Below are 24,433 nucleotides of genomic sequence, written 5' to 3' on the forward strand. Positions count from 1 at the left end.
TACAAGCCTTTCTCAAGAAACAAGAAAGGTCTCAAATACACAACCTAACCCTACACCTAAAGGAGCTGGAGAAAGAACAGCAAATAAAGCCTAAACCCAGCAGGAGAAGAGAAATAATAAAGATCAGAGCAGAAATCAATGAAATAGAAACCAAAAGAACAGTAGAACAGATCAACGAAACTAGGAGCTGGTTCTTTGATGTTAGTATATGTGCTGCCAAAGCGAGCACTAGGAGCTGGTTCTTTGAAAGAATTAATAAGATTGATAAACCCCCCTGTCCAGACTTATCAGAAAGAAAAGAGAAAGGACCTAAATAAATAAAATCATGAATGAAAGAGGAGAGATCACAAACAATACCAAAGAAATACAAACAATTATAAGAACATATTATGGGCAACAATATGCCAACAAGTTAGATATTCTGGAAGAAATGGTGGCATTCTTAGAGATATATTAACTACCAAAACTGAACCAGGAAGAAATAGAAAACCTGAACAGACCCATAACCGGTAAGGGAATTGAAGTAGTAATCAAAAATCTCCCAACAAACAAAAGCCCAGAGCCAAATGGCTTCCTAGGGGAATTCTACCAAACATTTATTTATTTTATTTATTTTATTTTACATTTTTAAAAATTTTATTATGTTATGTTAGTCACCATACATTACATCATTAGTTTTTGATGTAGTGTTCCATGATTCATCATTTGCATATAACACCCAGTGCTCCATGCAATATGTGCCCTCTTTAATTCCCATCACCAAGCTAACCCATCCTCCCAATCCCCTCCCCTCTAGAACCCTCAGTTTGTTTCTCAGGGTCCATAGTCTCTCATGGTTCGTCTCCCCCTCCGATTTCCCCCCCTTCATTTTTCCCTTCCTACTATCTTCTTCTTCTTCTTTTTTTTAACATATAATGTATTATTTGTTTCAGAGGTACAGGTCTTGAATCACAGACCTCTACCAAACATTTAAAGAAGAATTTTTTTTTTAATCAGATTTGAAGATGTTTATTGCATTCTGGTTTGATGAAAAACAAACAAAACATACATGTATTTAGCATGAGCTGGTGGGTTACACCGAGCCTAACTGGGTGTGCAGCAATCTGAGAACGGAGTCGTGAGCGGCCCCACTGTGACGAAGGTTTCCTGCAGCAATTGGACACAGGGCGTAACAGTCCCTAGTTCTCTCCTTTCAGCACTGGCAGCAGCTCACCATTGTCTCCTAGTTCCCTAATGATATCCAGACCTCTAACAAGCTCCCCTTTCACATACAGCTGAAGGTATGTGGGCCAATTTGAGTAAGTTTTTAACCGCTGAGGAACTTCTTCATCTTCCAATATATCAAATATCTCGTATTCAACACCAGTATTATTTAGTATTTCCAGAATTTGTTTGCTGAATCCACATTTTGCTTCCTGTTTGTTTCCTTTCATAAAGAGCATCACAGAAGCTTTATTTGTCAGTACTTTGAGCCTTTCCTCTAATTTGGGAGCTTTAGGGCAAATTGTATCTAGTTCATCAGATGCTTCAAGCTCCTTAATTATATCAAGTCCTCCTATGAGCTCTCCAGAAACATAGAGCTGGGGATAGGTGGGCCAGTTGGAATAGGTTTTGAGGCCCTGACGAACTTCTTCAACTGAGAAGATATTAAAACTGCTAAACTGAATATTATGTTTGTTAAGGATTTCCACCATCTGCTTGCTGAAACTGCAGCACGGCTCCTGAGGAGTTCCTTTCATAAACAACATGCAAGGGGCGGCATGAGTTAATTTCTTCAGGCGAAGTTTGAGATCTTCTTTAGGATGCTCATTACCACTGGGTGGGAAGGAGCCGCTAGATGCATGGCGCTGAACTTTTTTGGTCAACTCTGGGGCATGTGCACATTCTTCTGAAATTGTTCCAAAAAATAGAAATGGAAGGAAAACTTCCAAACTCATTTTATGAGGCCAGCATTACCTTGATCCCCAAACCAGACAAAGACCCCATCAAAAAGAATTACAGACCAATATCCCTGATGAACATGGATGCAAAAATTCTCCCCAAAATACTAGCCAATAGGATCCAACAGTACATTGAAAGGATTATTCACCACGACCAAGTGGGATTTATTCCTGGGCTGCAAGTTTGGTTCAATATCCGCAAATCAATCAATGTGATAGATGATTGCTTTTTAACAGGTATTAACTCTGGATATATTTAGGTTAGTTAATGAGTTCTTCAGGTAAACTAAGGATAAATTGCAGACCACTGTTCTTTCAATTACGAAATTCAAAGCCAGTTAAGAACTTAATCTATGTCTAAAACATGAGAGTTCATTTACTCTATGGACATTTGCATTCAAGTCTGAAATTCACTGTATTTTTTGGAGTCATAGGAGCTGTGATGATAGAGGGACAAAATTTTAATAATAAAGATGTGTAATGCTAAAGTAATAGTAACATATCTATAGGTCAATAATTTGATTGAATTGATATCATCCTTTGATTGCTTAGTGAATTACTGATTCGTTTATTCATAAATTAATATATACTTTGGAGTCAAATGATAGAAAAGGTGATAATTAAGGGGATCCCATACACAATATATATAGAAGAAGGAGACTACCAAGCCATTAAATTGCACACTTTTCCTGTGTGTACCATAGAGGAGATGTTGGAGGTTTATTGAGGCCTTATCCATCTCTTCCTCTATTACACGAACCTGTCTGGCTGTCTGTTTTGATCAGCACCTTGAGATAGCACTTTACATATTTATTCACTAATAGTATGCCTTTTTAGTACCTTCTCATAAAATTACAACACTCTGCCCTGTAGTATAATTATTTGACCTCTTCTTATGCCTGCATATTCCAAAACACAATTAGAGTCTTGATGAAAGCTGTTTCTCATCAATATTATGTCTTGTAGCAAAGGTAGTATAATTTCTCAGACCATTTCTGCTTCCTGGGTCTTTAGCTCCACCAGATTGCCCTTTAATAATAATATTCTTAATTTTTTCATTATCTAATGATTGATATACATAACTGTAAAGATTCATCATAGACCTGTCTGATCCATAATTTTTGGATTGTTTTAGAAAAAGTAACTAAATATAGAAATATACGATGCTTTATCTTCCCTTCTTGTTTTTGACAAATTCCACAACGTACTTTCTCTTTCCCATGGTTTAGGGTTGTAACATTGATTCATTTATCCCATCAAGTATTTTTAATTCTCTTCCTCTTTTTCATGATTGTCTTAATAACTTCTATGAGATCCTCTCTGAAGACTTCTTTCTCCTTAATTGAAGACTCGTAATAGTGATGAAAAGTTTGGTTTGTATATACAGTCTTTCTTTTAACTTCCCTATTCTTTATGGAGGATTACTTTATTTACTATAAAACAAGCAAAATCCAAACCAAAACAAAAGCAGCTCAATGAAGTTTATATATTTGTTACATACAGTTTTAATTTCTAGCCATTTCTTGGAGGTAGGTTGTTTCTGTGTCTGTGTAATGATTTGATGAAATTGCAGTTTTGAGTATTTTGGTGTATGGTGAGTAGTTTCTGGTTTTTGCATTCATGCCTTATATAAAGCATTTCCAATAAATATACACTGCTCTCATTTAAGATGATTATGTTAATTATATATGAGTCAGATAGCAACACAGCTACCCAATGCATGGTTATGAGACATGAAATAAAGTATTTAATCACTCAGCATAGCTCTCTGTTCAAAAAGGAGCATATATTTGCTATAATACTAGTGGCACGCATAATAATTATGTACATTAGTTATATAAAAGTTCTTATCTATCCAATGATGTAGATAGACATTGGAATATATATTTGGCATGATGTAATTTTTCAAAAAGAAGGAAAAATGTACACATAATTGCCAGGTACATTTTTTTTATTCCCATTTTTTTGTTTGTTTTTTTTATTTGAATTCCAGTTAGTTAATATATAGTGTAATCTTAGTTTCAGGTATAGAATCTAGTGATTCATCACTTGCAAGTAACACCCAGTGCTCATCACAATGAGTGCCCTCCTTAATACCCATCACCCATTTATCCCAACCCCCCACCTACCTCCCCTCTAACAATCCTCATTTGTTCTCTACAGATAAGAATCTGTTTTATGGATCCCCCCCCTTTTTTTTTTTAAAGATTTTATTTATTTATTTGAGAGAGAGAGAATGAGAGACAGAGAGCACGAGAGGGAAGAGGGCAGAGGGAGAAGCAGACCCCCTGCCGAGCAGGGAGCCCGATGTGGGACTCGATCCCGGGACTCCAGGATCATGACCTGAGCCGAAGGCAGTCGCTTAACCAACTGAGCCACCCAGGTGCCCGGATCCCCCCTTTTTTTAATCCCTATGTTCAACTGTACAAATTTTTTCCCGTGGTTGACTTCAAGTTTCATAGCATTGTGGTTGGAAAATATGCATGGTATGATCTCAATTTTTTCGTATTTGTTGAGGCCTGATTTGTGACCCAGTATGTGATCTATTCTGGAGAATGTACCATGTGCACTCTAAAAGCATGCTGCTTTAGGATGAAATGTTCTGAATATATCTGTTAAGTCTGTCTGGTCCAGTGTGTCATTCAAAGCCATGGTTTTCTTACTGATATTCTGCTTATATGATCTGTCCATTGCTCTAAGTGGGGTGTTAAAGCAATCCGCTATTATTGTATTATTATCAATGAGTTCCATTATGTTTGTTATTAATTGTTTTATATATTTGGGTTCTCTCAAGTTAGGGGCATAAACATTTACAATTGTTTGATCTTCTTGTTGGATAGACCCCTTTATTATGATATAGTGCCCTTCTTCATCTCTTGTTCCAGTCTTTGGTTTAAAATCTATTTTGTATAAGTATGGCTACTCCAGCTTTCTTTTGACATCCATTAGCATGTCTCCATCCCCTCATGTTCAATATGCAGGTATCTTTAGTTCTAAAATGAATCTCTTATAGGCAGCATATAGATGGATCTTTTTTTTTTTTTAATCAGTTCTGACACCTTGTGTCTTTTTATTGGAGCATTTAGTCCATTTACATTCAGAGTGATTATTGATAAATATGAACTTAGAGCCATTGTATTACTTGGTAAGTCATTGTTTCTGGAAATTTTCTCTGTTCCTTTCTAGTCTTTGTTGCTTTGGTCTTTCTTTCCCACTCAAGAGTCCCATTTCTTGCAGGGCTGGTTTCGTGGTCACGAACTCCTTCAGTTTTTGTTTGTTTAGGAAACTGTTTATCTCTCCTTCTATTCTGAATGACAGCCTTGCTGGATAAAGTATTCTTGGCTGCTTATTTTTCCCATTCAGCATGTTGACTATATCATGCCACTCTCTTCTACCCTGACGAATTTCTGTAGAGAGGTCTGCTGCTAACCTTTTTGCCTTCCCTTAAGTTAGGGACTTCTTTTCTCTTGCTGCTTTTAGGATTGTTTTTCCTTATCTCTGTATTTTGCAAATTTAACTATAATATGTCTTGAGTTGGCCTGCTTTTGTCAATTTTGCTGGAAGTTCTCTGTGACTCCTGGATTTGGATGTCTGTTTCCTTCCCCAGATTAGGGAAGTTTTCAGCTATAATTTACTCAAATAAACCTTCTCCCCCTTTTTCCCTTTCTTCTTCCTCTGGGATTCCTATGATACAAATTTTATTACACATTATGGAGTTGCTGAGTTCCTTAAGGCTACATTCATGATCCAATATTTTTCTTTCTCTCTTCTTTTTAGCTTCATTATTTTCCATAATTTTATCTTCTATATCAAGTATTCATTCTTCCACATCTTCCATCATTGTGGTCATTACATCCATTACATCCATTACATCCACTTGGTTTTACATCTTAGTTATAGCATTTTTTTATTTCTGCTTGACTAGTTTTTAGATCTTTTATCTCTGTGGTAAGGGACTTCCTGTTGTTGTCTGTGCTTTTCTCAAGTCCAGCTAGTATCCTTTGATTGTTGTTTTAAATTCTGGACCAGCCATATTACTTATATCAGTTAGATCTTTGGCCTGTGACCTTTTCTTGTTCTTTTTTTCTGGGGTGAATTCTTCTGTCTTGGCATTTTGTCTAGGTCTTTGTCTTCTTCTGTATGTTAGAAAAGCCTGTTATGTTTCCTGCTCCTGAGAGTAATGGTTTTTTTAAGAAGAGGTCATATACCGTCCAGGGCCTGGCACTTCATTAAGTGTCTTGGATGTGTTCTGTGTGCACTCTGCTGCTGTGTTTTAGCTGCTCTTTCCCTCAGGTCAGTCCTCTCCGGAGTTTCTCCTTGCTTGCAGTGGGTGGTGTTTGGACTTTGGTCAGAGTGTCATCCTGATAAAGAGCGAAGTCAAGGATACGTGCAAGCCATCCACAAATGTAATGGCAATTACAGACAAATTCAATATCTAGAGTTTTATTAGTAACATTATGGGTGTAATAAAATATAAATCCCATTATTCAGTAATTTAATTATTTATGTGTGAAATGTTTTATCATTTATCAGTAGGAATTTTGCTCTCCTATAGTAGTTTTTTCATCCTAATTTTAATTTTGTTCTTTACTGAACATACTACATATTTTTCATTGACAAAATATTATAAGTAATTGGGATGTAGTTCATGGGATTGTGAGAAAAGTCTAGCAGTAGTAATGCACTGGAGAGTAAAAAGAAGATAGGAGAGTTACTATTTCTTTGTGAGACAGAATGCCTTTAGCTATCACAATGAAATGGATATTGTATAAACTTATATATTTATCACTTGGGTCTGGATATCAGATGTTTTATATGAATTTATTTAGCATGTACTGACAAGTCCTAAGCTCTACAAATATTCACTCGTTTAATCTGCATAGCAATCCTATGAATGTTGCATTCTTATACCCATTACACAGAGAGAAACTGAAGTACATCTAAGTTAAATAATTAACTCCAGGTCACAAAGGTTGTAGGGTGGCACCATCAAGACATAAACTTTCCAGCCTGGTTCTGCAGTCTTAGCTGCTATGTTATGCTAAAGTTGGCAGCACACCACCCAGGCATTAATATAAAATAAGCAGGTCACATTCTGAAAACCATCATTTTGACAATTGTTAGTTGGAACCCACCTTATATGATTTTTTAAAATTAAAACCTCTGAAAAGTTTATTCTACTTTCACTTTATATCAACATTTCATTTATTAACTTTTCAATTTTAAATATCAGTTTTAGGGGTCCCTGGGTGGCTCAGTCATTAAGCATCTGCCTTCAGCTCATGTCATGATCCCAGAGTCCTGGGATCGAGCCCCGCATCGGGCTCCCTGCTCCTAAGGAAGCCTACTTCTTCCTCTCCCATCCCCCCTGCTTGTATTCCCTCTCGCTGTGTCTCTCTCTGTCAAATAAATAAATAAAATCTTAAATAAATAAATAAATAAATAAATAAATATCAGTTTTAAAGTGGTGAATATATAATATGGAACAGAATTAAAATATGGGTACATATCATAAAATATGAATATATGCATACATATGTATAATTTATGGACATACAATAGTTTACTAATGATAGAATATTTCCCATCCAGGGCTCTGTGACAGAAACCTAGAAATACTCTTGTCCTCTTTTCTTTCATCACCACTTCTCATTCGGTCATTTACTAAACACTGTTGATTCCTCTTCAATGCATTTCTAGAATGTATTCTCTTCTTTCCATCTCCACTACCACTACTTTTACCATTATCAGTGCAGTGTGCTTCCATTGGGCCTCCCTTCCTCCTCTTGAATTCCTTCTTCATTCCACAGCATGAATGATCTTTTCAAAGAGCAAATGCGTTTGCCTTGTAGGCCTACAACCTTTCATATGCTTTTCCAGTTGCTTCTAGAACACCTAAATTTTTCCTTTGTCTTTAATTTTTAACAGTTTTATTTACAAATAACTCATACAGGATGCAATTCACTCATTAAAATGTAAAATTAAATGTGTCTTAGTATATTTACAGAGCTGTGCAATCATCCACAGAATCAATTTTGAAATATTCTCCTCATCTCAGAAAGAAATTCCTCCCTTCTTGGCCATCACTCCCAATCTCCTCACACCACCTGCCAGCCTTAGGCAACCACTGATACACTTCTTTGTCCATAGATTTGTCTATTCTGGAAATTTCATATAAATGGAAGCAGTCAATATGTAGCCTTTGTTACTAGCTTTTTTCACTTAGCCTAATGTTTTCAAGGTTCATCCATATTGTAGCCTGTGTAAATATTTAATTTCTTTTTATTGTCATATAGTATTCCATTGTATGAATATATCACATTCTATTTATGCATGCATTAGTAGATGGACATTGTGATGCTTTAATTTTTTGGTTTTATTAATAATACTATTATGGATGTTCATGTATAAGGTTTTGTGTGGACATATATCTTTAATTCTCCTGCAAGTGTAATTGCTGAGTCACATAATAACTCTGTGTTTAACATTCTGGGTAACTGTCAGACTTTTTATCCAAAGCACCTGCTCCATTTTTCATTCTCACCCACCAGCAGTGCATGAAAGTGCCAATTTGCCTACAGCTTCACCAACACTGTTATCTGTCTTTTTGATTACAGCTAGCCCAGAGGGTGTGAAGTAGTATTGTGGTTTCAACTGACATTTTCATGGTAGCTAATGATGTTGAGCATCTTTTCATGTTCTTACTGGTCTTCCTTTGACTTTTGAGGCTCGTTACAGCAGGCTTGTCCCTCTCCAGCCACTTTATCTCTTACCACCCATTTTATATTGAATATTCCAGTTCTAGTGAGCTTCTTTTATCTTTTGAATGTGCCATTTTCCCCTTCTGGTTTAGGCCAGTGTAGTTCCCATTTCCTTCCTCCCTTTCTCTCCTTTTTGCTTGAGCAGAGCTGACTTCATGAATGTAATACGTGCACAGTTGCGTAGAGCCCGACACTTGTAAGGGCCCTGTGTTTGCTTCAATGTATTGCTGTGGTTGCCTTGAAATTCACAATGAGTTTTGGACAAGAGACCCCACATTTCGTTTCGCAGTAGGTCCTGCAAATTATGTAGCCAGTCTGGTGCCTGGCTCATCATTATTACTTATCCTTCAGGTCTCAGTTTAGACAGAGATACCTACAAGACATTGTCCTCCACCTCCATAGACTGTATTATGTGTGCTTCCCGAAGTTCATTTATACCAGCATGTATTATGATTTGTCATTTCTTTCGTCTAAGCCCTTTGGCCTATGAGACTTTGTCTTTCTGATCCATGGTTCTGTCCTCAGAAACCAACTTAGTGTGTATCACATAGCTTTGGTAAGATATGTAGTTCAACCACACAGTTATGGCTCAGGTGATGAGCCACAGAGGGAAAGTAATTCTGAATATGAACTCCAGGGCCAGACAGCCTCAACATCCAGTGCTATCATTTGTAAGCTGTGTGGAAGCCAGCTATTTAATGTTTCTGTTCCTCAATTTCCTCATCTTTTTTTTTTAAAGATTTTATCTATTTATTTGAGAGAGAGAGAGAAATAGTGAGAGAGAGCATGAGTGGGGGTGGGGGGAGAGGGAGAAAAAGGCTCCCCGCCGAGCCCAACATGGGGCTCGATCCCAGGACCCTGGGATCATGACCAGAGCTGAAGACAGATGCTTAACCAACTGAGCCACCAGGAGCCCCTCAATTTCCTCATCTTTAAAGTGGGGATAATATTAACGAACCATGAGAGACAATGGACCCTGAAAAACAAACTGAGCGTTCTAGAGGGGAGGGGGGCAGGGGGATGGGTTAGCCTGGTGATGGGTATTAAAGACGGAACGTTCTGCATGGAGCACTGGGTGTTATACGCAAACAATGAATCATGGAACACTACATCAAAAACTAATGATGTAATGTATGGTGATTAACATAACATAATAAAAAATATAAAAAAAATAAAGTGGGGATAATATTAGTCCAAATCTCTTAGTAGCATAACTGGGATTAATTGGGATTGAGTGAACTAATAAATGTAAAACATTTAAAATAGTGTCTAACTATCATTGTTACCTGCTATCAGTGTTATATTCAGTTCCTATCTGTTGAATAAATTATTGACGCTATATACAAAGAGAGGAAGAGGGCACTAGAATGTAGGGAAAAATTATGTAAGTTAAGAAATTACATTGTCCATATTACTCTTCCTTGCGTGAATTTGCAATGCTAAGAAGAAGGGTAATTGTACAAAAGTTCAGTTTAGGTAATCAAAATAGGAAGAAAATTAAGAAGCTGGGAGCAAGCTCAGAGGAAAGAGAAATTAATGCTAAGAGTAAGTATAGGAATCTCATAAGGAAGGAAGAGAATCTTTCTGTTTAAAATTCTTTGCAGAAATTATTCAACTTAACACAATGTTAACACAATTTTGAGAGGTTAGTTTGGGTAAATTAATGCCAGTAACCTTTGGAAAGTATTTCCTTGTTTATATAATTAGCAGTTATGTTTTGACATTATCTCTAAGTATTTGAAGTTGCATTTAATTTACAGTCAATAGAGATATAATGCCATTACGAAAAAGCAACCAGAATGTGTAATAAAGGGGTGCATGTTTTCTGTATGTCTGTATTTGTCTGGAGTTCAGCATGCTGTCTTTGCTTGCCTGTCCAACATCAGGAGATCCCATGTGCCCTTACTCTCTTCTCTGTGCCTGCTGGCTTCTTTCAGTTCCTTCATATGCCTTCTGGGGGCACGGGCTTAGAATTCTCTCTACAAAACTGCTCCTCTTTCACTATTTTCAGTTCATAATCCACACCTCAGTTTATCAGGGAACATTCCTCTAACTCAGCCCCACCCCTCCATTGACTCACCCATAAGATGAAACTTTGGTATTCCTACATGGTACTTTTCAGTTTACTTGTATGATTTTTTTTTAATTAATATCTGCTGAACTTTAATTTCCCAAAGGTAAAAATTGTTCAGTTTTGCCCAACATGTATCCCCAGTGCTTGGGTGCTTCTTGTAGAATAATTGCACGAGAAGACAATTGCTGAGTAACTAAGTGACATGATTCACCAATTTCCCAAAAGGCCAAAGAGGTCAATGACATTGGTATGAAGAAGAAAGATGGGGAATACTGTCACCTCAAATGTGTTATGTACTACAATTGGGTTCTAAACTTGACAATAAATGTCTAGTCGGGTAAGGTAACAAAAACAATCTATAAACCTGATACATTGTATAATTTCAAATATCCAACAATTAAAATTGACAACAAAATATTTGTGTTGGAACTAAACTCCAGAAGGTAGTTACCACATAGATATTTCATCAAATGATTCTTGAAAGGACAGTAAACTCTGTAAATAACCATTTCTTTTCAGAAAATTCTATAAATAACCATTTTATAAAAATATTGAAATACTATTCAAATAAGCAGTTCTTAAGCTGACCTTCTGGAAAGGTAAAGAATATAACATTAAATCAAATTTCAAAGAGTGCCTTTCTATAAAGGATTGGAATAATAATGTATAGTCAAGCACTTTACTTTCTAATCATCTTACTTAATGCAGTGATAGAACCTGAAAATACTAGATGGACAGCTAATATGCCCATTAACCTGTCTCAATCAAATATCAGATGTCTTAAGTGAATCTTTGGTAGGTGGTGAATCAAAGCCAAGATATAAATTAATTTTCTTTCAGAAATGTGTAATACCTTTTTGTAGCACAAAGAGAAAGATGTCCTTTGAAATGTCAGATATGAGAAGGAATGACTTTGGTCTTCTAGTGTAAGTATTTGAGACAAATGAATATTGTAATTATTATAGAGCCAATGTCAAGTCTGAAAATGACTTATGATTTCCCAGGGAATCACACACCTTCTCAAAGAAATTCTGTTCTTCCAGAATTTCTGTTAATAATTCCAGGTACATTGAAAATAACTTTTCAATTCTAACATCTTTACTAATATCATACTAATTTTACGGACACCAATAGCTTTTTGTAAGTCAAAAATCATATCATTTACAACATGTAATAACATGAGGACTTGTTTACTTTCAAAGGAGCTATATTTGCCTTTCAATTCTGTGAAAGAACAATATTTTTCCTAATAGAAAAATGAAGAATTTGTTTTGTATCATTAATAAGGTATTTTATGCCATTAATAAAGATACTAAATGGAAGTTTTCAACTCATAGTAAATAATAGCTAGAGGAATACTTTTCCTTTACTCAACTACATCTCAATTTCACTATAACTCAATTTGCTTTAAAGATATTAGAATATAATGGTTCTGTCCTTGGTACTAGTCCAGGTGATTTTAACATAAAGTACCATAAAAATAAAAATGTTTTCACATTTGTTCAACTATAATATCACCCTACAGGATGAATTCTTTTTTTTTTTTTTCTTTAAGATTTTATTTGTTTGACAGAGAGAGACACAGCGAGAGAGGGAACACAAGCAGGGGGAGTGGGAGAGGGAGAAGTAGACTCCCCGCTGAGCAGGGAGCCCGATGCGGGGCTCGATCCCAGGACCCCAGGACCATGACCTGAGCCGAAGGCAGACGCTTAACGACTGAGCCACCCAGGCGCCCCTACAGGATGAATTCTTTTTTTTTTTTTTTTCTTTAAGATTTTATTTGTTTGACAGAGAGAGACACAGCGAGAGAGGGAACACAAGCAGGGGGAGTAGGAGAGGGAGAAGCAGGCTTCCCGCCGAGCAGGGAGCCCGATGCGGGGCTCGATCCCAGGACCCTGGGATCATGACCTGAGCCGAAGGCAGACGCTTAACGACTGAGCCACCCAGGCGCCCCTACAGGATGAATTCTGAAGTTCCAATAAGATTAGAAAAAGTAGTGTATCCTAAGAAAAGCACAAAGTAGTACATTTAATAATTATATAAAATAGTCAATTTATTTTGAATATAAATTGATATTTTCCCAAGAAATTAAAGGAATGATGAGAGAATCCTGCCATGTAAATATGGAAGGGGTAAGGGGGGAAAGGTTGAGACAGGGCTGTGTAGGGTGCTTATGGAAATGACAGTAATTCAGATTAATTGGAAGCCAAATTAATGGTATCCAAATTGTAAAGTGTGCTTAGACAAAAAAGCGATGTCTTAGAAAGGCAATGTCAGATGGAAGTCCTTAAATTTCAGGCTGAGACAGTGGGAGTTTATTCGGACATCAGTACAATGTTATTCATGATTATAGAGCACAGGGGATATGAAACCTTCATGAAGTTGTTATGAGAATTAAGTTTGCTTTTTAAAAAACTTATTCTTAGCTACATAAGAAATAATTTCTGCATCTGCAATGAGACTTTGGTAGAGAAACATAAGAAATAACATAATGCTGACAGCTTTTGCAGAGTCAGGAAATCTTTTTTGGTTACATACACCCTGAGTGTGATTCTTGTTCTCTCTGAAATCCAGAGAAGCCCGTTAGTGTTCTTCCAATTCAACAGCATGACTAAGATTGCAAATAGGTGAAGCAGAGAGCAGATAGGTCCATGGAAATACAGTTACTAAACATCGAAAATGATAATGTTGAACAAGATGATAAACTGAGATTTATCATCATTTAAAATATCAATAGATAAAGGTTCAGAAACTGATCTAAGACTGAAGACATGGTCTAGCACGGGCATGAGAAATAATTAGTACCATTCATGGAAGGGAAGACCGCAGGAGAAGAGCAGGTTATACTGGGTGAGGGAGTGATATGTTCAGATCTGCGCATGCTGGTTTGAGAAACCTATCAAATGGGCATGTCCCGAAAGAGACAAAGCTGGTTCCATAGCTCTCCAGGCAAAGCGGGATCCTGCCTGGAGAAAGAGTGACTAGAGATCGCAACTGCTAATATGGGAGGGGATGAGAGTGTCTAAGCAGAATGCATTGGGTGCGTCCAGGACAGAAGCCAGAGGCCCCCAGGGAGAGAGGAAGCTGCAACCCAGACTAAAAAGTAGTCAGATAACACAGGAGAGTGTGCGTGTCCTGAAAGCCAAGGGAAGTCTGCCCTTAAGGAAGGAAGGGTAGTTCAATAGGGGCCAAGGATAGATAGAGGTACAATAAAATAAGGAACTAATACCCATTTAGTTATCAAAAAGTAGTTAATTTGTATAACAAATGGCCATTCTGCTTTTGAATTTACTTATTCTAATTTTAACTTCTGTGAGTTTCTGCATTTTTTTCTTTCCTCTCAAGTAAGTGATTGGGTTGGCAGCCGAACATCTTAAATATTGGCAGAAGAGAATGCCTTCTGCTTGAAAGCCTCACCTTACTATTTTTTAGCAATACTTGAGAGTTGGGGACATATTTTTGGCCTGATCTGGGTTGCATAATACATTCCCAGCATGTTTTTGTTTCTTTGTTTCTTTGTTTTTATTTTTTTATTTTTTTTAAAGATTTTATTTATTTATTTGACAGAGAGATAGCGAGAGCAGGAACACAAGCAGGGGGAGTGGGAGAGGGAGAAGCAGGCTTCCCGCCGAGCAGGGAGCCCGATGTGGGACTCGATCCCAGGACCCTGGGATCATGACCTGAGCCGAAGGCAGACGCTTAACAACTGAGCCACCCAGGCGCCCAGTTTCTTTGTTTTTAAAGAACGTTTTTACGATAATGATGGTAAATGAATTATGAGTGACTGATATGGTTGTATAGTAATTGCATGCCCGTATAAAACTAGAAGACAAAAGAGTGATCATATTGTATCTCAGTCAACTTCATGTTTGAAAAAGAGCTTTAAAATAGTCTGTTGATATTAATAAAAGAAAATAAACAAGTTTTAATAATACAAAGTACATGTATTGAAATTTATTTGAATTTCAGTTATATAGAAAATTAAACAACCATTATATTATTACATAATAACTTACATGTTTCAAAATAAATGTGTGGTATGAAGTTTTTATTGAGGCACGAAAACCTAAAATATTGAAAATAATCAATTCAATAATAGTAAAGTACATTTACAAATTAATTATAAAATGCCAAATTTCACTATATTTCCTGATTGTACAAAGTAAAATTCAGTAAATAAACTGTCTTTGTTTTAATATGTGTGCTATAAAGGTATTTAAGTGATTTAAGAAAACAATTGTAGGTATACCAATTAGGTTGTACACAAGAATTCTTATTTGAAATGTAATCTATAGGCTATTGGATTATGAGCAATTCCTTGATTTGCATCAATATTCATCAAATATGTGATTAATCTTTTCCATGTTGTTTCCATTGACTTTCTAAGAATGACTTAAATAGTGCTGTTTTTAATAATTTATCTGTTATGAGTAATGTACTAAATAGGTTTAGGAACAGTGCTGTTTCATTCATTCAAAAATAACTATAAATTCTTATTAAAGGCTTTAATTCTCAGACATCTTGATACATTATCTATACATGGTGAAATTGGAAACTAAAGTGAAGGAGGAATATCATTTTCTGGTGGGTTTCAGCCAGAATTGAACAGGCATTGTTGTTCTGTTATGTTTGCAAGGAGCATAATTGGAAGCCGACAAAGCCCTTCCTAGAAGAACAAGCAAGCTTTTTAAAAAGCACAGAGTGCACTAAATAAAAGAGGTTGATAAAACATGTGTTGAAGTTTTTACTACATGTTAGTGTCCCTGTAAGCAAGTGGGAAGGTACAATGGAAAAGCCAAAAAACAGTAAGTCATAAATACAGAAACATTGCTTTCAAAAAAAAAAAAAAAAGTAATGCAGTTAAGACTTTATTTTCATTTATCATATATGTGATAAACACCCTATGTTTGGTCATCATTTGTATGAAACAAGCGTAAAATCTTTCTTTTTCCTGAATCGATGTTGACAGAGCCCAGATGGCCGTATCGAAGTCAAAGGGCATCACGGAAGCTCATCACTGCATATTAAAGATGTGAAGTTGTCAGATTCAGGGAGATATGACTGTGAAGCTGCGAGTAGGATTGGAGGGCACCAAAAGAGCATGTACCTTGATATTGAATGTAAGTTATTTTTCTTTTGTATGTTTATTAAAACAATTTTGTCTGCTTTGGAAAATGCGAATTTTGGTAGGATCCTCAAAATACCTCTGAAGTTCATGATTCGATATTTGACTCATAGCTCTAGAACTAATGTAGTCATTCAGAGTCAGTTATTAGAGACATCTAGTGGATGTTATAGGGCATTTCACAGTGCTATTTAATGGTTTTGATACTACTTATTCTGAAAATTGTGATTTTCTTTTTTTGCAGTGTGTTTAACCCAAACACAATATAAATTGAATTGTATTAGTTATCAGTAATTGGTTAGTATCTCCTTAGTTTTATCTGTTGATTTATAATATTAATGGTCCTGTGTTTCACCTGTGTAGTTATTTTGTTGAATTATTTTACATCCTCATAAGATATAAAATAGTATTTTTAAGATGATTTAATATATCAGCATTCATATTTATCAGAATAATGCTTATTGTCTGTAAAGAGGAATTATGACAAGGAGATGTGAGATTGGTGGAATATGAGGACTAATGTACATGCACAATCCACCTTACATCATTCAATGAGATTTTAGAATAATTTCATATGTATGTTCATAAAAAGGAAGAAATTTAATATTATTTTCAATAAATATTCAAGAATCATCAATGTTGGAGATTCTCTGATGTTCAAGAAGACATAACTGTCATAGTGGGAGTGTATAAGATGCTCTTATTGACAAAACATTTCTATTGGAGAATTTCTAGTACATTAATATTGATAGAATGCAGTGATAACTATGAAATAAGATGTATTTTCTTGTTGAAAATGTCTTTAGAAAGCAAATATTTCCTCAAGAACAAACACAAATAATCCATATTATTTTACCTATTCATAAGTGTCCTTGTTAAGAAATTCATGGAAAGGCCAATTAAACAATTATAAAAAAAATTATGAAGGATATTAAATAATTATTTCACAAATTACAGATTTCATTTGCTAAAGTTAGAGAACTTCCAAGAAAGTTGTTTTATTGCCATCATACATCTTAAAAAAAAAACAAAGAAAAAAAAATGCTATGATATTATTCAGGGCATACAGAGGAAGAAGTGATGCTAATAATTTATTTAGCTTTTTTTCATAATACTGTTTTCTACTATTTTCCCATTATTTTATATATACATATTAATATGTTACATATTAATATATATACATTTCTTTTTCAAGTCAACATTTCTAGCAAATTATAAATATTTCTCAAACTTTTAACATGTTTGCTTATATTTTATAATTCAAAATATGTATTTTAATCCAAAATTTACTTTGTTATTTTTTTCCTTTTCTTTAATATGGACCTACATGAGCAAAAATTTAAGGGTGACAAAACATGTTTACTCAAGCATAGCCACATCCTTCAAAGGTGTCCTAAAACTTCTAAATTGCCCTCCATGGACGCCTACCTAAGTTTTCATTATGAAATAAATGAAAAGCTAAATTAAGATCTATAATTTCTGTGTCTATGTTTTAAAACCTCATTGAAAAGAATTCTAAAAAGCCATACTAGATCAAACCTAGGGTCTTTTCATTGAGCTGTTTAAGATTTAGAATCGGTACTGAGTGATTGTGGACCCAAAATGAATACAACAGAGCTCATGCTTTATTAGAACACTGGATTAACAGTGATTTAAATCAACCTCAACTTGAATTCAAATATCAAAGTGATAGATGGAGAATAATATCCCCTATAAGGTGAAATGCTGATATAAAATGATGTGAGATTTTTAGATATTAGTGATTTCACCTAGGTAAAAAATAATGGGGTAAACACATGGATTGTATGTTGCAGTACAAATTGCATGTTCTTGTGATCTTTTAATATATGAATATTTTAATACAAAAAAAAATACTTAAGGCACTGTGTTTTTCAAGGACTGATATAACAAAGTACAAGTTGCTTTTGATCACAGAGGTATTTCCCCTTTGCTTTAAAGGTTTAGACATTGGGGCGCCTGGGTGGCTCAGATGGTTAAGTGTCTGCCTTCGGCTCAGGTCATGATCTCAGGGTCTTGGGATCAAGCCCTGCGTCAGGCTCCCTACTCAGCGGGAGGCCTGCTTCTCTCTCTCCCTCTACTACTCCTCCCTGCTTGACACTCTCACTCTCTCTGTCGAATAAATAAAATCTTTAAAATAAAATAAAATAAAATAAAATAAAGGTTTAGACATTGGTCAGCCTGTTTAATTTTCTGAAGTAAATGGTTAGAATAAAGCTCACAAGCAAATTATATAGTATCTCTTATTTAGGGAGGTTTAAAAAAAACAACTTGCTTTGTAAAAGAATGTTTTGAAAATTCTTTGAACATTCCTTGAGATTGTTGTTTCTTGTTGATTAGAAGCTGGCTAGGTAAAACTATTTTAAAAGTAATAAAATAGTTTTTTTTCAACTATTAAACCATTGTTTTAAGAATAATTTTTGTTTTGTTTTATTGATAGCTTTTAGAACATGTGATCAATTTTTCCTTTTTTAAAAATTTAACTTTATTCTTCTTTAGTAGAAATAATTAGAAAAATAAATATCCCCTGTTCTCAACCTTATTGAAATATGGTTGGACCATAGTACCATGCCAATATATAAAGGGCAAATGTGATCAATTTTGACATATGGATGTGCCCGCAAATCTATCACAATCATCTAAACAAACATTTACATCACCCCCAAGAATTTTCTCAAGCTCCTTTGTAATGCATTTATTCTTTCACTCTCCTCCTCAGGCATTTTTTAGTCTACTTTCTATCACTATAATTTAGTTGTACTTCCAAAACTTTATATATATGGAATCATGCATTACTTTAATTTTAATTTTTTGCTAAGCACTTTCAGTCAACACACATTGATATGTTGAATATGAATCAAAAATTTATAATGTTTTCCTGTCTTTGCATTGTGTGGATAAAATAGTTTGTTTATTTAGTCACCTGTTGATGGGCATTTGGTTGTTGTCAGTTTGGGGCTATTATGAAACGCCTTTGTGAACATTTTGAACATTGTGTGGAGATAGTTGTTCTTTTTTTTCTGGAATAAATATGTTTCTTTGAAGAGCAAAAGATTTTAATTTTGCTCAAGTCCACCTTATCAAACTGGATGCATATATGATATTGTTCATATTCCATCTAAGAAATCATTACGTAACCTAAGGCCACAAAGATTTATGTCTAGGCTTTCTTTTTATTTTATTTTATATTATATTTTACTTTATTTTTTTTAAAGATTTTATTTATTTGTGTAAGAGAGAGAGCACAAGTAGTGGGGAGGGGCATAGGGAGAGGGAGAAGCAGACTCACCTCTGAGCAGGGAGCCTGACGTGGGGCTGGATCCCAGAACCCCAGGGATCATAACCTGAGCCTAAAGGCAGGCACAACCAACTGAGCTATCCAGGCACCTCTAGGCTTTCTTTTTAATGTTTTGTTGATTTAGATTTTGCATTAAAGTCTATGATCTATTTTGGATTCATTTTTGTGGAGTTTATATATATTATTTTTCATACATCTATCAAAATAACTCAACGCTATTTTCTAAAAGACTTTCTTTTTTCTAATCAAGGATTTGCCAATATTGTTGATATTTACCAAATACTAGCTTTGGGCTTTGTTAATTTACATTCTTTATATATAAATCTGTTTTATAATTTGTTGATTTCCATTTCATTTTCATTATTTCCATTCTATATATTTTGGACTTGCTTTGATCTTTGGTTATAGGTTCTTGAAGTGAAATATTAAGTCATTTACTTTAGATGTTTCTTATTTTCTAATATAACCATATAAAACTCTAAACTTTCCACTAAACAATACTTCAGTGCAACCCAAAAATTATGATATGTTGTATTTTTGTTGTCATTCAAATGGTTGAAAATATTTTATAATTTTTCTCATGATTTCATCATTGGTCCATAGTTATTTGTAAGGATTTAATCTCCAGATATTTAATGTTTTCCTAAATATTTTGCTGTTATTTATTTCTAATATAATTTAGTTTTGCTCAAAAATACCCCATTGTGTGATTTTTTATTCTTTTTTATTTATTGAGATACATGTCCCAGCATCTGATCTATCTCAGTAACTACACAGTGTGTATGAGAAGCAGGTGTATTCTGCGGTCATAGAATGCTGTGTTCTATAAATATCAGTTAGATAGAGGGAGGTGACAGTGTTGTTTAAATCTTCTGTCTTTACTTTTTTTGTATAGCTGTTTTATCAGAGTGAGAGGTGTTAAAACCCTCTACCATGATTGTGAACATTTCTCTCTCACTTTAATCCTGTTGACTTTTGCATCATATATCTTTAGGCTCAGGAGGCCATGAACATTTATAGCTTGTATGTTGTATTAGTTTTCTATTTCTGCTAAAACCAGTGACAACAAATTTAATTGCTGGAAACAACATAAATACGTTATCTTTCAGTTCTGAAGGTTGGAGGTTCAAAATGATTTTCACTGGAATGAAATGTCAGGAGGGCTGTGTTCCTTTGTGGAGGCTCTAGGGGAGATTGTTTTCTGTCCGTTTCAGCTTCTAGAATCTGCCCACATTTTTTGGCTCTTGGTCCTCTTCCATCTTTAAAGCCAGCAAAGGCAGATGGAATCTCTCTCACATCACCCCACTCTAATTCTGCTACTTTTCTCACATCTTCTCTGTCTCTGACTTTTCATTACATGAGATAATTGGATACATTGGATACATTGTATCCATACATTGGATAATCCAAGATATTCTTCTCAACTCAACATCTTTAACTTCATCACAGATGCAAAGTTCCTTTTGCCATGTAAAATAACATGCTTACAGGTTCTAGAGATTATGATGTGAATATCTTTGGTGGTGGGGGGGAGGTCATTGCTCTCTCTCCCACATATGTCTTCCTCATGAATTATTTTTTATTTTCTCCACTAATCATTTGCCTTAATATATTTTATATAATATTCAGATAACTACTCATACCTCCCTGTGCTTACTGTTTATATACCCTTTTTCATTTATTTACTTTCCACCTAGCTATATTTTTATGTGAAATTAAATTGTGTCTTTTCAGGCAGCATATGACAGAATATTGCTTTTTTATTTATTCTGTCAATCTCTAACTTAAAATTAAAAGTGTTTGAAGTAGGGATCAGCAATAAATGGGCCAGGTAATAAATATTTTAAATTTTCCTTATATGATCTCTGTCATCTACAAACTATCTTAAAGTCTCGTGCATTGCTCTCTTACAAACGATTAAAAATGTAAAAAACATTCTTAACTGTAAGCATACATATAAGAGGTCCTTGGACTATATTTTTGTCCATAGTTCATAGGCTAGAATATTAAACTGAATGGTGTCATTGATACAGTCTCATTCAGGTATAAAATTTTGTTTTCTGCTTTTTTCCCTCTTTTTTTTTTCATGTTCTGTTTGATTTTTCTGCATTATTTTGAGTTATGTGAGATTTTAATGATTTATTTTAATTTGTGTGTTGGCCATATGTTTTTGGTATTGTTTTGCTCAAGTGATTCTATAGGAATTATAATACACAAACCTAACATTTCACAGTCTTATATAGAGTTAATATTTTGATACCTTATATTAAGTAGAGAAACTTCGCAACTATATAGATCCCTTTACACCTGCCCCACCGCTGATCTTTCTATTGTTGATTTCATATATATTACATCTACATTCATTGAAATCTCACCAGAAATTATGGTAAATGGTGTATTGAAGAGTCATACATATTTTTAGGAACTGAAGAGAAAATATTTTAATTTACTTATCCATTTACCATTTATTTCACTCTTTCTTCATCCCTAAAGATCCAATTTCTTTTTGATATTATAGACCTTTTATTTCACCATCTCCTTTCTGCTCCTAAGCCCAGTGAGTTTTTTGTTTTAAGATATTAATTTTTTTCCTGAATTTCTAATTTTGTTCTGTTTTATATGTTTTGTTTCTCTGCTGACTTTTTTTATTCTTACTCATTTTATCTATGCTCTCCTTTATCTCATGGAGCATAGTTAGAATAACCGCTCCAAAATCTATAAATCTAAAATCTGATAGAATCATTACATCTGGGTCATCTTGGAATGCATTTGTTGATTGTCTTTTCTCTTTAGAATTGATCATATTCTTCTGGTTCATTGGATGTCAAGAAATGTTGGTAGGAGTTCTGGATACTATAAATATTATGTTGTGCAGACTCTAAGACTTTTGACAAACATCTGGAAAAAGTGTATTAAGCAGATATTCACTTCTAAATTCTTTGTTGCCTACTATGAGTGGTGACTCAAATCTCAATTAACTTCTTAAAGCCTTTGTTATGCAAGTTTGTGCCTGTCCCATGTATTCAAAGCTCAGGACTTAGGCTGATTTCTGTGATTTATATGAAGAATTCTGGCATCTCCTTCTATGATCCCTATTTGGGATTGCCCCCTTCCTATTCATCTTGTATTGGCTTCTTCCAAGGAACTGTTGTAGTTCTCGATATATTTTAGCTCTAGTGTCATGGTGAAGCACCTCAACTATGGCCTGCCCTCTAGACAAAGTCATGAGAGAGAAAAAGAAGTGGGACACCAATTTTAATTCCCTTCCACAATCTCCTGATTTTATTTACTCTACAGAAGGCTTAAGTAGTGACTTTTGCTATTGTTTTGTATTTTTGTTTAATTTGTGTCATCTCTAGAGCTTTTAATCATTACCAATAGGGGAGATGGACAAATCACAAGTTTATACTGCCATTATGGAAGCAGAAATTTCTATATATTCTATTCTTCATACAAACTTAAATCATAAAAATATTTGGTTTCCCTAGTCTCTAGAATCGAGATACAATGTTTTAATTTCAGTTTTTTGGAGTTTTTAGTATATTTCTGCCTTTTACTTTTTTTTCAAATTTCTTATTTTTGTTTTTATTTTTTATAAATCATATATTCTCAAATAAAGCATTACACTAATCAAAGATTATTTAAAATGCAAAGTCCTAAAAGGAGTTAAGTTTCTTTTTTCCCTTTCAGTAAATCAGTCTTCTGTTCAATTTCATTTATCTCTACATAGACCTTAATTATCCTGAAAAGTGTATTAAGTTCTCCATATGTAAATCATTTCAGATTTTATTTTTTTTATTTTTTATTTTTTTAAAGATTTTTATTTTTTGACAGAGAGAGACACAGCAAGAGAGGGAACAACAGCAGGGGGAGTGGGAGAGGGAGAAGCAGGCTTCCCACGGAGCAGAGAGCCCAAGGCGGGGCTAGATCCCAGGATGCTGGGATCATGACCTGAGCTGAAGGCAGACGCTAAACGACTGAGCCACCCAGGCGCCCCTCATTTCAGATTTTAAATTAAGAGACAGGATAGCTTTAGCTGAGGTTTAGAATTAGATGTTCAAAGTTTTTAATGGCATCCTTCAGCTATAGAGAGATAATTCTGATAAAGGCTAGATTTTATGTAAAACAAAAGAAAATGTCTTACATTTTAAGATGAATAAACACATTTAATTGTGCATTCCATTGACATTTTCCTTCTTTTTTTTTTTTAAATCTCCAACTGAAAGGAGTTTTTCCTGTGGTTCTAACCTACACACGGATGCTATATATAAGATGTTTCCTCTTGTTTTCTCCTCATGATGAATATGATTTAAATAGCCGTTATAAATTATTTGTAAGTCTCTAGAAGTCTAGCTTCCTTTTTGATTAATCCAAATTTTTATGGCATTTCTTCATATACCTTAAAGAGAATTCTTTATTTTTCACAATTAAAATTACTCATGAATTCCAGGACAATACAAAATATGTTGGGAGCCTAGCCCACTTTTCCAACTTTATACTACATTTAAGAATAAATTCTAGCTTTAGCATGATAAAATTTTGCCCATCCATGTGCCTAACCTCTTCTCTGTGATATGTTTATGAGATTATTACCTTATGGATAATATAATTTATTAAAACTGAATATAAAAATGCTTAAAGTTGATGAAAAAGATGGTGGAAAATTCATTTATGCTAAGTTATGTAAATATGCTGGTGAGAGATGAATTTTACTTAAATAGAAATTAACATAATTATTAACCTTAATTTCATTAATTGCTAAAGTTCAGATTTTATTCTTGTGATAGAAATAGAGGAAATGGCACAATGGTATCATTTGTCTACAGTTAGCATTATTTTGGGGTAGCGTTAAAATGATCATTCGGAATATGTAACCATGGTCATCATTTAAAATTTAGTCAGCCTGCTCTTCTCTTTCCATTATTTTCCTTGTAAATTAGAGTAATTTTGTTATGAAATTTGGAACTTTTTTTTTTACATTTATGATACCACCATTGTAATAAAAAATCTTATATTCCTTCATATAAAGAATAGTAGAAATTTTGATTGGATATTGCACCAATAATAAGTACTGAAGCTATCTAATAAGCTTATTTCTTGGTAATTAAAGCCTGTGTTGTTATAAGATAGGATGTTTTATTTAGCAGCTAATTTATAATACCATTGAAACTTTTAGAACCCGACACGCAATGCTATGAGAAGTTATTTTTGTAAATA

The 24,433-nt window shown here is 34.4% G+C and overlaps 1 protein-coding gene and 1 pseudogene across 2 annotated transcripts in view; one reads left to right on the forward strand and one right to left on the reverse strand.

The window, feature by feature from the left end:
- The window catches only part of NCAM2 (neural cell adhesion molecule 2), a 470,380-nt gene that overhangs the window by 325,121 nt on the left and 120,826 nt on the right, over positions 1-24,433 (forward strand). For both annotated transcript variants that reach the window (XM_006727618.2, XM_031031149.2), the window contains exon 9: positions 15,745-15,895. In XM_006727618.2, coding sequence (XP_006727681.1) covers positions 15,745-15,895 — 151 coding nt within the window. The remainder of the gene's footprint in view (positions 1-15,744; positions 15,896-24,433) is intronic.
- On the reverse strand, positions 1,135-1,881 carry LOC102726839 (glutaredoxin-3 pseudogene; annotated as a pseudogene).

The sequence above is a fragment of the Leptonychotes weddellii genome, chromosome 1 (assembly GCF_054177405.1).
Source record: "Leptonychotes weddellii isolate Sample4059 chromosome 1, ASM5417740v2, whole genome shotgun sequence".
Lineage (NCBI taxonomy): Eukaryota > Metazoa > Chordata > Mammalia > Carnivora > Phocidae > Leptonychotes > Leptonychotes weddellii.